The sequence below is a fragment of the Bactrocera dorsalis genome, chromosome 4, assembly GCF_023373825.1.
Source record: "Bactrocera dorsalis isolate Fly_Bdor chromosome 4, ASM2337382v1, whole genome shotgun sequence".
Lineage (NCBI taxonomy): Eukaryota > Metazoa > Arthropoda > Insecta > Diptera > Tephritidae > Bactrocera > Bactrocera dorsalis.
Window position 1 is genome coordinate 61,172,919 of NC_064306.1, and position 14,360 is coordinate 61,187,278.

Below are 14,360 nucleotides of genomic sequence, written 5' to 3' on the forward strand. Positions count from 1 at the left end.
CGATTTTCAGATTAGTCGTCATAAGAATCGAAATTCCTGGTTACAACTAAAGGAAGGCTTAGAAAGTTCTCTCAAACCTGGTGTTTCTTGTATGTAGCAAGCTTAGAGAGCTCTACTAGGTTTATAGTTGAAGAGTAGTTTCAAAAAAAACTGCATACTAGAAACTAAAGCTCAAAACATTATTCGAAATTATTATTACTGGACTTTTATATTCGACTAGAAAGTATAATGGCATTATTTAACAGTTTCAGAAGTTATCTGGGAAGTTCCATCAAAGCGATCGCTATATCATAGATCATGAGATCATGGCTAAAAGTGTGTTTTTAAGGATTTTAATAGTTTTAGCACAGAAAAAATCATTAAAAATCGAGATTGTGTTTGAATGATTAAATTATTTTCAAAATTAATGTTCATTTTCTAATTTAAAATTTGAAAAATAGTTCTATAGTTTTGAAAAAACTAAAGCAAAATTTTTAAGAGTTAAAGCAATGTTCTGCTAAATGTATTGTTCAATGCCGTTGCTTTAAAAATTTTTTAAAATATATGTACATGTAATATATCTACATATGTACTTGTATATAGGCTTGTTCGAAAGCGCTAATTACATTGCTGTTTTTTTGGTGAGGGGGAGTTTGGAGGGAGTTTAGCATTTATATACAAATTTTATTTTAAATTGCATGAAGCTGGTCATGGCCATTACTGTTTTCAATATGAATATTGTTGCTGTACATTTTTAGTTTGGTGATTATTTGGAATTAAAACTCTACTTTTTACACATTTTTTCCAAAATTTCCACAATTTTTTTTCGAACCTTTTTATTCAACTACCACAATACATGCGTTTTGAATGGTTAATTTAACTCGTTTGATACTTGCTGTAATATGTTTGTGTATTATTTTATATATTTAAAATTTTAATCATATTATTGCTTTAACTATGTATCTTCGCTGGCGTGAATTGAAATTTGAAATTATAGTAGTTTTTTAAACTTTTTTTGATGTAATAAAATTTCTAAAACAAAAAAAAACTAATAAAAATTAAAAAAAAAATTAAAAAAAAAAACTATGATAAAAAATTTTGAAAATTAAAACAAAAATATGAAAAATAAAATGTTGTTAATAAAATAATTCTGAAAAAAAATTTGAGTAAACAAAATTATTTGAAAAATTATACAAAATTTTTTGGATAATCAGATTTATAAAAAATAAATTAAAAAGATTTCAAAAAGGTCTCAAATAATTTATGAAAAAAATTTTGAACAAAAAAATCAAAAAAAAATCTAAAACAAAAATTTTGAATATTAAAAAATATATGAAAAATCGAAAATAAGTTCTGAAAAATAGAAAAAAAAAATTCTGAATAAAAAAGTCATTTCAAAAGATATACAAAATCTTCTATATAATCAAATTTTAAAAAAATTAATAAAAATATTCTGAAAAAATTTGAAAAAATTCTCAAAAATAAAAAACATTGAAAAAATTTTGAGTATAAAAAAAAAAATATGAAAAAATCGAAAATAAAAATTTATGAAAAAAAAATGATAATTAAAAAAAATTTTCCTAGTAAACAAAATTGTTTGACAATATTTATGTATGTATATACAAAATTTTTTGAATAATCAAATTTCTAAAAATAAATTTAAAAATTCTGAAAAACTTTCAAAAAAATCTAAAAAAAAAACTATGAAAACAATTTTTAAAATAAAAAATTAATAAAATGTAAAATAAAAATTTATTAAAAATATATTGAAAATTAAAAAATTCAAAAATAAAATTCTGAAAAATTTAAAAAGATCTAAGAAAATATAATAAAAAAAATGTAAAATATTAAAGCAAAAAAAAAAGTATTTTAGTCTGTTCTAAAACTGCTAAATATATTTAATTTTATTATTGAAAAAAAAAATTGTATTATTGAAATTAAATATATGTATATACCTTTTTGTAACAATAATGTATGAAAAATATATTTTAAAAAATTTTCATTTATATTTTCAAGTACACCATATTGCTACACCCGCTATGCTTATTCTCCATTTGAATAACTTTTTAATACTTATTTACAAAACCAGCATTTTTGAGAAGTGTGTGTAGGTATTTTTATTTAATTTTTTTGTATATCTTTATTTACAACAGTTTACATTTAACTACATGGATTTCACCAAGAAAGAGTAGTGTTGTTGCCTACGAAGTTAGTTCAAAAATATAGTGTAGCAGAATCAGTTATTTTTATATTTATTTATTTGTTTTTATTGCAAGTTGGCAGTTTTTCATATATGTATGTATGTTTATATATTATATAACTTGTAGGTGTAAATGAACAGTAAGCGAAAGGAAAATGAAAACACACAAGAAATTAAAGAAAAAAACAATTAAAATTAATAATTAAGATGTGGAAAATTTATAAAAAATGTGAATTAAAATTAAAAAATTATAAAAAAGTTTAATTAAACTTTAATCAAATAACGAAAAATAAAAATATAACAAAATGTTATTAAAAAGCCAAAAAATATAAATTTGAAAAATTTAAAAATAATTAACAATTAAGATGTATGTATGAAGAAGTCAGAAATCGCAAAAAAGATAATACAACTTTATTATAAAATTATATATACATAGTTTAGACAAGAAAACACACACAAAAAAGAAAAAAAATTAAAAACAAAATTTACAAAATTTTAAAAAATACAAAAGTAATGAAAATTTTAATTAAAAAAATAATAATAAAAATTTGAATTGAAATGTGAAAAAATAACAAAAAAATAGTAATTTAAAAAAGATGTACGAAGATGTCAAAAATTGCAAGAAAAAAAAAATAAAAACATTTTTTTTATAAAATTATATAATAGTTTTTGAAGAGAAATCATAATCTCAGTGATGAAAATTATATTTATTTTTCGAATATCTCGTCAACCGACTAACGGTAATTATATTACAAATACATTTTTTTTATATATCAAGTTTCGCTAACATTTCGAATTCAAAAACGTAGGTCATTATTTAAAAAAATATGGCAAAATGTAAGTGCTAATTTAAAGAAATATACAAGATTTAATAAAAATAAAGATATTTATAATATTACTTACTTAATATTATTAAAATTATATTTTTTCCAATTTAGTCTCCCTAAAATAATCAGAAATAAAATTCCTCAGCAAGCAGGCTTCAATATAAATTAAATATCAGTTATAAACATATTATTTTGATATTTAAATATTTTATATAAATCAAATATCACGTCTTCGTAGAAATTTAATATGCTATGTGACTGCAATCAACAAAAACCCAATTGTCTATAAGCGTCATGTGAATAAAAATTCAGCCTAAAAGATACTACAGAAAATGAGAAATACCGCTAGTGACATTGCGCCGCTACCACAGTGTACGTTATTGTAGAACTTTTCTACTTAATTTATTTTTGTGACTCACAAGCAATATTCCAAAGAAGAAAATAGTTAAAATCAAGCTCAATATAAGAGATAGTGGAAAGAAGGTTAATCAATGATCAATTTCAAACATGAGAGAGAATTTTTAACTGAACACAATTGTGCCGGAAGTAGAAATAAACGATTTTATGTTGCAGGTACAAGAACAACAATAATGTCAAATACTGACATCTGCCCTGGCAGCTGAATCTTTCAAGCATTAAAGCTCAAGAAAGTCTGGTAGACCAACATTAAAGGTTTTGAAAATTTAAAAAAAATTTGTATACAATATTTGCTCCAATACTTATGACAGTTTGTGTATATATTATAGGTAAAAATGTAATTTTGAAAATTAAAACAAAAGTAGGAAAAATAAAAATTTTCGAAAAAAATTCTGCAAAAAAAAAATTCAGTAAACAAAATTATTTGAAAAATTATACAAAATTTTTTGTATATTTAATTATAATCAGATTTCTAAAAAATTAATTTAAAAAATTTGAAAAAAATCTCAAAAAAACTTTTAAAAAAAAGTTTTGAAAAAAAAAAAATATTTTTAATAAATTTTGAAAAAAAAAATTTCCTATATTTTCCTATAATGCCCAGTTGAAACATATGGCCTTTTACTAAACTCAACAAATTTTCAAAAATATTTTCCTTCCGCCACAAACTGCCATTCAATCAATTGTTACTTCCTTTATAACCGCAAACAGTAAACTTAATCTTAAAGCTCACCAAATTAAACACAAAATAAAGAGTCAATTTGTTTTTATCTTTTTTGCGAGTTTTGAGATAAATCCAAAAAATCATATTTATTCAAAACTACTTTTATAATATATAATTTTTTTTGCATTTTTTTAAATAAACGTTTTTATAATTGAAAAAATATATGTATGTAAAAATACAAAATATATTTTTTAGCATTAATTGTGTATGTGTGTATGTAAATGTAAATGTAATTGTAGGTATTTCTTGTAAATAATTGTATAAAATAAAAAAAATTTGCACACAAAAGCACAAAACCTAAACTAAAAACGTGTATAAAAACAAAAAATTTCGAAAAACGTTTGCAACATAGAATTCAGCACAAAAACATATGCGAATGCAACGTGTGATTACAGCTATGCAACACACAACAAACACATGTATATGTATGTGGTTGCTTTTAATAAATATAAATATATTTTAAAGAAAAAATTTTAAATAAAAAATATTTAAAAGTAAAACTATGTGTGTAAATATGTTTGTAAATGTAAATATGAATTTATGCAACGTTTTCTGGCGCTGCATGTGTATATGAATAATTTATGCGACATGTGAGAAACATAAAAATATATATTATAAGTAAAAAAATATATTTTTTATTAAATAACGAAAAAAAATTTAATTAAAAAAACTTGCTGAAATAACAAAAAAATAAAATATAAAAAAAATAAATAAAATAAAATAAATACGAATAAATTAAAATAAATATAAAAAAAACAAAAAAATAAAATATAAAAAAAATAAATAAAATAAAATAAATATAAAATAAAAACACTAATTATAAAAAAAAATAAATAAAATAAAATAAATATAAAATAAAAACAACAATTATAAAAAAAAAATTACTTTGTTAACTTGAAAAAATTTTAAATATAACAAATTAAATTTATATACATAAATAAAAAATGCTGACGTAAACAAAGTTTTAATACAAAAAATGTAAAATATAAAAAAGATATATCAAATTTTAAATACAAAAAAAAATTGGTATTTTAGAAAAATTAAATTACAAAAAAATTTGGTTTTTATATACATAAAATTGCAAAAAAAAACATAAAAATTTGTTTTAAATAAAAAATTATAATTACATATACAAAAATTTTGACCAAAAAAATGTTTTTTATATAAAAAAAATTAAAATATAACAGAAAATATATAAAATTTTAAATAAAAAAAAATTTGATCACTAAAAAATTAAATTATTAAAAAAAAAAATTTTCACATAAAAAAAGTTTAAATAAATAAACAAAATTTAGCTAAGAAAATTAAAATATAAAAATAAAGAAAATAAAAAATATACTTAAAAATTAGAAAAATTTAATATAAAAAAAATGTTGCAAAAAATGTAATTAAAAAAATAAAAAGTGTACAAAAATACACCTTTTGGCATAAAAAAATTTACTATATTTTTAAAAAGAAAATTAAAATATAAAAATAAATAAAATAAAAAATATACAAAAATACATAAAACAAAACTATATAAAAAATGTAAAAGAAATATTAAATAAAAAATTTAAAATATAAAAATTATTAAATAAAAAACAAAAAAAATACATTTAAAAATGAAAAATACATAGAAAAATAAAATCTAAAATCCAGAATAAAAAAAAAACGTACAATTACGCACCTAATGCTAAAACAAATATTGAAATTTTATAAAATTTATATGCATAATCAATTAATTTATTTTTTTTAACATTACAATTTTAAATTACGAATTATGTTGCATGTAAGCAAAGCAACAGCTTCCAAAATAATTTTTTACATTTTTATTTTATATGAGTTGAAAAATATTAAAAAATAATATTAAATTTTTGTTGATTTTGAACACATTGCAGCTGGAAAACAGCGAAAACAGCCGTCAGCGGTAGATTTTTGCGATATTCTTCTTGTTGTTGTTGCTACTGTTTTGCCGTTGTTTTCTTACATTCAGCTTTTAACTTTACAATTTTAGTTTCTTTTTTTCATTAATTTTCCACAATTGTTGCATGCATATTTCGCTCGCGTGTCTACGTCTACTCAAATAATTCTCCATATTAATTATTAATTATTGAAATATAATAATTGTAAATGTGTAAATGTTGCATAAAAAACATTTGCGTCGCGCTCGTAAACATTAAATAAATTATATATAAAAAAAAACTCCTGAAGCATGTGGTAAATGTTGCTTTACATTAAATAATCAGTCCAGCCCTAACTAACTGAAGTTATATTCATATAAATATATATATGTGTGTGTATGTATATAAAACGGTACATACAATAAAATATATGCAAAAAATTGTATTAAAACTACAAACAGAATTAGAATTGCGAAAAGAGCTTCATAAACGTATAAATAATTGAATAAATAAACGAACGAACGAAAAAAAAAATTTCAAATACATTTTAGAAAACGTTAAATTATATATATAAAAAACAAAACAAAACGAAACAAAGCAAACTATGATTATGAGAAACGGTGGTAAGTTCAAAAATTGCTTATTTGTTTGTTTGTTTATTATTATTACTACTAATTTTTCTTTAATTAATGTATTTTTAATTATATTTTTGTTATTATTTTAATTTATTTTATTATTTTTATAATTTGTTCATTCATTACTATAATTTGTTGTTATTAGTATATTTTTAAAAATTATTATTTTTTAATTATTATGCATTTTTACTTATTACGCATTATTTTTTTTATAAATATTATCATTTTTAATAATTAGTATTATTAACTATTTTTTTATTTTATGCTATTATTATTTTCATTACTATAACTACTACTTTTCTTACTAACATTAACTTTCGGCCACCAATAGCAAACTGTGTGTGTGCAGCAATGTTGCTGCAACATGTTGCGCAACATGCTTATTTCTAATTTATTTCGACGCCTTACAACGGCGCTGGTGGCGGCGGCGGCGCATGATGATAGTGCCGCACATTCTGATGATGGTGATGATGATGCGGCTGGTGATAGCCGTAATGTGTTGCATGTTGCTGGAGCGGCTGCGTTGGCTGCTGCGCATATTGCTGATGCTGCAGCTGCTGTCTGTCGGCCAGCGTTGCATCTGATTGCAGCGCGTGCTGGTGCTGATGTTGATGCTGCTGTTGTTGTTGCGGTTGTGTCTGTTGCAGCAGCGCTTGTTGGTGTGTATGCGCATGCATGTTGCCCGCCGCAGCAGCATTGTGATAGTGATGGTGGTGGCGATGATGATGGTGTTGTGTGTTCGCTTGCCCGATGACGCCGCCTGCCAAGCCGCGATTCACGTCGCTGTTCGCTTGTGTTGTTGCGACCATTGCTGCCGCTGCTGCTGCTGAAGCGCCACCATTTGTCGTCGTTGTGGCCGTTGTGCGCATACAATTCAGTTGAAAATTGCTGAATTCCACCACGATCGGCGCTGCCGAAATCACATTGACGTTTTGTGTGGCATTAACGGTGCTTATGTTGGCCAAAGGTGCCGGGGCACCGCTGCCACCGCTAACACCGTACGTTGTTGGTGGCGGCGGTGCGGTGGCGATTGCCAACATAGCCGTGGGGTATATTTGCTGCTGCTGCTGCTGTTGTTGTTGCTGTGTGGTGTGTGTCAACGCGTGCGTCATTGCTGCCTGTGGCTGCTGCTGCTGTGCTGTTGTTGTTGCTTGTGATGTGTTCGTTGCGTGGTGTGTGGCTGTCGACGGCGTTGCTTGTCTATTGCTGCGCGCTGCATGTTGATTTACTGTTGTTGTTGTGGCCACCGCATGTTGGTATTGTGTAGACGGCTGTTGTGGCGTCACATACGTTGTTGATTGGTCTTCTTGCTGCGACTGCGTCGGTGGCGGCGGCTGCTGCTGCTGGTGAAAATAGGCTGTTTGCAGTTGATAATGCTGCTCATATTGTTGTTGCAGCTGTAGCTGCATCTGCTGGTGGTGAAAGGCATCCGACAGTGGCGCCACTGTGTTGCCCGCGGCATAGTGTTGCTGGTGTGGTGGTGGATAGTGCGCTGTTGCTGATGAGGCCGCCGCAGCTGATGATTGTGGTGGCAACGTTTGTGGTGGGGGTGGTAGTGGTGGCGTTGCTGCTACAGCATGTCGCTGCGTTGCAGCTGTGCCAGCTGTTGCTGCCACCGTTTCAGCGGCGCCCGTGTAATAAGCGAAATTGTTGGTATTTGTCGCTTCAGCGCTGCTCGGCGGTGTGCTGCCTACGGATGTTGCTGACAGGGGTAGCACTGCTGCGGGCAGTGTCGGCACACCGGCGCCGCTCATATTCGTTTTCATGTGTCTGCTACTGCAGCCGCTGTTGTGTTGTGTGTTGCTACCGCTGACGCTGCCATTGTGTGTGCTACTGTTGTGATTGCCGTTGTTCTGATTGTTGCTGCTGCCGCTGCTACGTCCACCACCACCGCCACCGCTGCAGCTATTGCTATTGATAACACCTTCATTACCAACCGTCGCTGTGGTTGCAGCATTCGCGTTGGTGGCATTATCTATCGTGTTTTTTGCTGTTGTATTGTCCATAGGGGGGTTATGGACGTTTGCTGCGCTCGTTGCCGCTGTTGCTGTCGAAGTCGTTGAATTATTGGTGGAAAAGTAATTGTCGATTTTGGGTGCTGATGTTGTTGAATGCGATAAACTAAATGAATCAAGTCTTTGTCATTTGGAATTGCTTTGCAGAGCTGCATTGATTTGCGTCCACAATTCCTTTTTGCAGGATTTCGATCTAGAGTGAAGAAAATTGAAGTTATATACATTAGGGTGGTCAAAATTTCAATGTGGAAGTAAAAATTGTGCTGATATTTTGTTAAGCCCTTTAAGAAATATATGTTAGGTTAGGTTGAAGTGTCGATTATGTTACAAACGTCAAAAAGGAACGCTCTTGGACTCTTGGATTCACTGTCACTGTAACTAATTATCAATTTACCTAAAAAAATATTTATCAAGAAGCCCCTTGAATGTGTTTTGGAGTTTGAAGTTAAACGTTCGTTTTCCAAAAATAAGCTTTTGATAACTTTTTGAAAAAAAGACTTGATTTATTTATTTATTGTATGAAAATATTATGCAGAAATTGAATGTTCTTATATTTCAATATAACTTAGTTGACAACTCTTTTGTAAAGTAGGAAATGTTTATACCCTGAACAGGGTACATTAAGCTTGTAAAAATCAGAAGGAAACGTCGGAGACCCAATAAAACATATCCATCTGTCTATATACATATAAACGAATTAGTACGTCAACTTTTGAGATATCGATCCGGAATTTTTTTTTCTAAGAACCTTTTTCAACCTTAAGGTATTAGACATAACCTCAAACTTTAAAAACTAAAGAAAAACTGCGAACTTTCTTCAAATCATGGAAATTTTTCAGTAACAACTAGTTTTTCTTCGAAGAAATCCCCTTCCTGCATACCAAGAACCGTTATTCATCGATTAATGCCGACTATCACTCACCTCTTAATCGATTGCAGCCAATCCTTGAACTGTGCACTGCCCTCTGGTGTTATCTGGAACGCAGCGCGCGCTGCTAAGATAATGCTTGCGAAGTCCTCATAATCAGCCTGAGTCAGATGATACAACTTCTGGTGTATGCACTGAATATACCTGCAAGCGAATAATGAAATATTTATTAGAAACTTCACTATATAAAAAAGCACTCATTGCAAAGCAACTTACATCTGCTGACACTTCTGCACCAGCGGCGTTAACGCCGAGCGCAAATGCTGCATTACCAACTGGTGATTGTTGCGGCCCAAATAGTGCGCCGATTCGATGGCAACGTCGTGCAACACAAAGGGACTGACAATCGAATTTACGGCGCATACGCAGAACTGATGCAGATATTGGGTGCCCAGTTTCTTGGAGATGCGCAGCAACCATTTAACGTCCTCACCGTAAGGTGGATTGCGTGCGTACTTCGCTTGCGGACGATCATCGTGCACGCGGCGCGCCAATGTCTCCATAGCCAACATGCCCACATTGTAGGCGGCGAGTAGATAGCGTAATTGTGTTGAACTGCAGTTGAAAAGTAAAAATTTAAATGAAACATTTCTAAAGAAAATATGTTCCTTTATGAGACTTACGTGAATTGGTGTGGGTGGCGTTGGCGCAAGGGTGGTTGCGGCGGTGCCGCATGTACCGGCGGCTGTTGCACAAACGGCGGATAAACACCTTGCTGCTGTTGCTGACGCATTTGGTGCTGCGCCATGGCCGCGTTGGCGGCTGCCGCTGCTTGTGCGGGATGCTGGGGTGGTGGCGCAAAGTATACCGCGGCGGCGGCGGCAGCAGCGGCGACTTTTTGCATATTCTGCGGTGGCATTTGCGGCTGACCGCCTTGGCCGAGTTGTGGCAGAAAGCCGGTAGGTGGCGCACCACCAGCGCCGCATTGCATGCCCTGGTATGCCTGTGGTGGCATCTGTTGCGGTGGCATTTGTGGTGGAAAACCGCCGCTCGGCGCACTCGATGGATGCACATACGGTGAGTTCGGCTGCGCAGAGCCGCTCGGTTGTATGTTGGACGCATTTTGCTGTTGCGCTTGTGTGGGCGGGTAACCGGGATACGGTGGCGGTGGACCGGTTGAAATGTACATTTGCATTTGGTTGCCCGGATAGGTGGTGATATTGTGATGGTATAGATTTTGGCAAAAACTATACGGCGGGTATGGTGGCAAAGCGATGGGCGCCAGTGTGGCAACACCTTGCTGGAAGGGTTGCGGCGCTGTGCTGACCACAACCTGTCCCGGCTGACCGGGTGCATTGGGGCCGCCCGGCGGTGCTGTTGGCATGACCGGCGGTGGACCGACCATGCCGCCTTGCGGCTGCTGTTGAGCCTGCACTTGCGCCTGCATTTGTTGTTGCATTTCATGATGCTGATGCGATTCGATGAGCGCACTCAGACTGACCGCCGAATGATCCAGATGATCGTCGTGCTGTTCATGTTCGTTGTTCGGTGTATTATGACCATACAACTCGTACCAGTAACGTGCCACTTGGAATAACACTTCGGGATAGACACCGCCCCCTTTGGCGGCGTTCTCAACGGTGATGCAGGCGCGTTCGAGCATGTGATCGCTCTGTTCTTTGCATTGCAGGATGGCGCGTTGAATTTCGTTGGGATTGAGCGCGGCGGCATGTGGCAAGACGGAGAGCGCCAATTCAGCGCCCGGATATACCATATTGTTGTCCCAGCCGCGTGAAGCACGATCGGCCATGCCCGCGGCTTCGGGTGGCGTTAAATGACCCTCCCAAGTGTCGATGAGAAAACTGATAGCGGGTGCGCCAATTTCCATTGCTTGACCGAGTATCCACGAGACATGCGACGAATAGGTGCGCGACAGCCAATTGGGGCTGACCCAGTTGTGCAGCCCGAGCGCATAGAGGCCCAGCTGAAAGGCGCATATGTGCAGTGCGCGATGTGGTCCGTGGTGGCCTTGATTGGTGGTGGCTTGTGTGAATAGCGATGTGGATGAGTTGCCACCTGCTTTGATCAGCAAATTCTTTGCCAACTCAAACATGAAATGTGCGCTGGCCTCCGACGGCTGATTGGGTATGGAGGGGTAAGCGCGCTTGCCCTTATAACGGCTGTCCTTACTGCGACTAGTGGCGCCGCCAGTGACGTTTGTTTGACCGCTCGGCCCGGTCATCGGTTGATTGCTGCCAGTAGCGCTGGTTAGCGTGCCACTACCGCCACCTTGTGACGACGAGACGCTCAGTGCGCTCATGCCTACCTCTAGTTCGGCGCTGGTCGAACTATGCGGACGACTATTTCCACCTACAGAACCGTAGTCCGACGGGAACATATCGTTGAGATTGGCATTGTGTGCGCCACCATTGATGGCATTGGCATACTCATGCTCTTCACGTCGTGACATCGACGATGCAGCGGTGCGCACGGGTGGGTTGTTCGAATAGTAGGCTGGCAGCAATGGTGTTTTCAATAGCACATGTATCTCGCGATCCAGTAGTTTCTCCATGATCTTGGCGATTTTACGTGGTTCATCTTTGTAATAACAGAGTAGTGCTAATGCCAGTTCGCCACGTTGACGACGTGTGCCCTCGCACAGCAACGGATGTTCAGCTTCCGAAACGTTTGCTTTCAGTCCCAAAGCGGCCACAGCGGCTTCGAAACCTAAATTTTCATCGGATGGCAAACGATACATCACGTCTAGAGCGGGATTGCGTGGTTCTTTGACCATTATCATGGGCATAACTAGCGCATCGAATATAAATGTCGCCAGATTGATGGGCAGCAATGCTTCGCCGCGTGATTTAAAAGTGCCGTTACGCAGGCATTCTGCGCGTTCACGTATCACTTGGAGCTCCGGCTCGTTCAGTGGTATCTTCTTCAGTAGCGTGAGTATGTCAGCTTCCTGATTGGCCAATTTGACCTCTAGCGGTTTTGTGCTAGCTGGTGGGCGTGGCATTTCCAATGCAAATAGACAAATTCTGAATGCGATGTGAAAGTGCTCGGAGTTCTCCGACAGCACCGTACACAGGAATGCACATTTCGACAAAGTGGACGACGCCAGCACAGTTAGATGATGTGAAATGGGGTTTATGTTTTTATTTTTACCTTTACGTTTCGGCATCTGCGGCAGTTCCACCATCAAGTTCGGAGGATTGGCCAACATTTCTTCCGCCAAGCGTACGGCCAGTATGCATGCTTCTCGCCCGTGGCCGTGTGCATGTAGACCTTCGGAGCGCGCCAAAAGTATATCCCAGGCATCCTCAGTGGGACGCACATTCGAGAAGATGTGTGGCTTCTCGTTGCTACCTGTGGCTGCGTGTTGTGCTGCGTTCGAGGTGGATGCTGACGGATGATTTCCTGTTGTTCCTGCTGCTGCGGCTGCATGCACGTTAGCAGTGAACGTGCTGGCGGGTAGCGTTTGTTTGTTTGCTGTTTGTGTCGGCACCATTGCCGACGAAGCTTGCGCTGTCGCTGCTGCCGAAGCCGCCGCCGCGGCTGATGTACTCGCCCCTGTCGTAAGCTCAGTTGACTTAATCGCAGTTGGCGAATCTTGTGTGGTGAACTCATCAGAAGATGAGGAGAATGATTCATCTTTCGATAAACGTCTGACATCGCCTACAGATATTAGCTTGTTGCTATTACTTTTCGCTGTAATTTCGGGTGTGGTATCTATGCCGGCTGCGCCCATCAACATCGATGACGATGAGGAGTTCGATGACGAACTTGAAGTAGACGAGGAGGTGTCGGATGAGAGTGAAGTGGTCGTTTGTATATGATATGAAGTACCACCGCTTGGCCCAACCATGACGGGAACGTCTGTGCCTAGTGTGGTGAAGTTGCGTTGTGCATCGCTTTGCTCCAAACGCATTGCGGATCCCACGATGGATGCATGTGCCGGCTCAAGCGTTTGTCCACCTTCCGCACAAAGATTATTACTACTGCTGTCACCGCCAAAGTCTTCATTCTCGCAAAAACCTTCACTACTTGCGCTGGAACGATTGCCATCACCGCCACCACCGCCGGCGCCGACACCTACATTGCCACCACTACCGGAAACACTACTCATCGGTAAGCGTGGCAAATCTGCTATAGCGGAAGGACCGCTGATGCTGTTGATGGTGACACCGCCACCCGGTACGCCGCCGCCGCCACCACCATGACCACTCCCACTTGGTCCAGCATCTGTACGTAAACTGTTGGCCGCTTCCACATTGGCCAAGGCGCTGCTGGCGCCTGCGACCATTGCACCGACATTGCTGCTTGAACCATCCGTTGCAGCGGGATTAACACCACCCGCGTTGCTGGACACGCCAGCTGAGCCAAGTCCTTGATGTAGGCGCGCATGTACGCTATCGCTTGAGGAGTTGCTCGAATTATTGCTGGACGAAATGTAGAAGCGTTCAACGAAGAGACGCTCGTGACGTTGCTTGAACGTGCCACGTGCGCCGTGATCTGTAGATGAGCTGATGTAGTTGTAATGTTTGTTGTTTGCCATGACCGCTTGTGTAGCATTTAGTTGTCCATTATTTGTTTCGCTTTTCGAATCGGTGTGCTTGAAACATGTGAAAGGGCTGTAATATATGGGATTGGTATCGTGCGTGTGTGTAATGCCCGGTATTGGATACTCCTCCCAGTCCAGATAGCAAGCTTCAATAGCTGGCTTGAATCCAACAAACATTTCGGCATCAGATCTAAGAGCAGAAATGAAGAATTAGAAAAATACTTAATTATGTACATTTGTTTTATATGGAG

General features: G+C 35.6%; 2 protein-coding genes across 2 annotated transcripts in view; both read right to left on the reverse strand.

The window, feature by feature from the left end:
- Window positions 1–5,979: 5,979 nt before the first annotated feature.
- LOC105229803 (centrosomal and chromosomal factor) lies at window positions 5,980–8,665 on the reverse strand. Its single transcript, XM_049454151.1, has one exon. It carries the CDS (start codon window positions 8,663–8,665, stop codon window positions 7,064–7,066), a length of 1,602 nt encoding a protein of 533 aa, XP_049310108.1. The 3' UTR covers window positions 5,980–7,063.
- Window positions 8,324–14,360, reverse strand: part of LOC105229747 (zinc finger SWIM domain-containing protein 8 homolog) — a gene marked incomplete at its 5' end in the record, with an annotated part of 28,365 nt that continues 22,328 nt past the window's right edge. Inside the window, 4 exons of the mRNA XM_011210181.4 lie at window positions 8,324–8,867; window positions 9,597–9,746; window positions 9,819–10,157; window positions 10,226–14,299. Coding sequence (XP_011208483.4) covers window positions 8,801–8,867; window positions 9,597–9,746; window positions 9,819–10,157; window positions 10,226–14,299 — 4,630 coding nt within the window. The remainder of the gene's footprint in view (window positions 8,868–9,596; window positions 9,747–9,818; window positions 10,158–10,225; window positions 14,300–14,360) is intronic.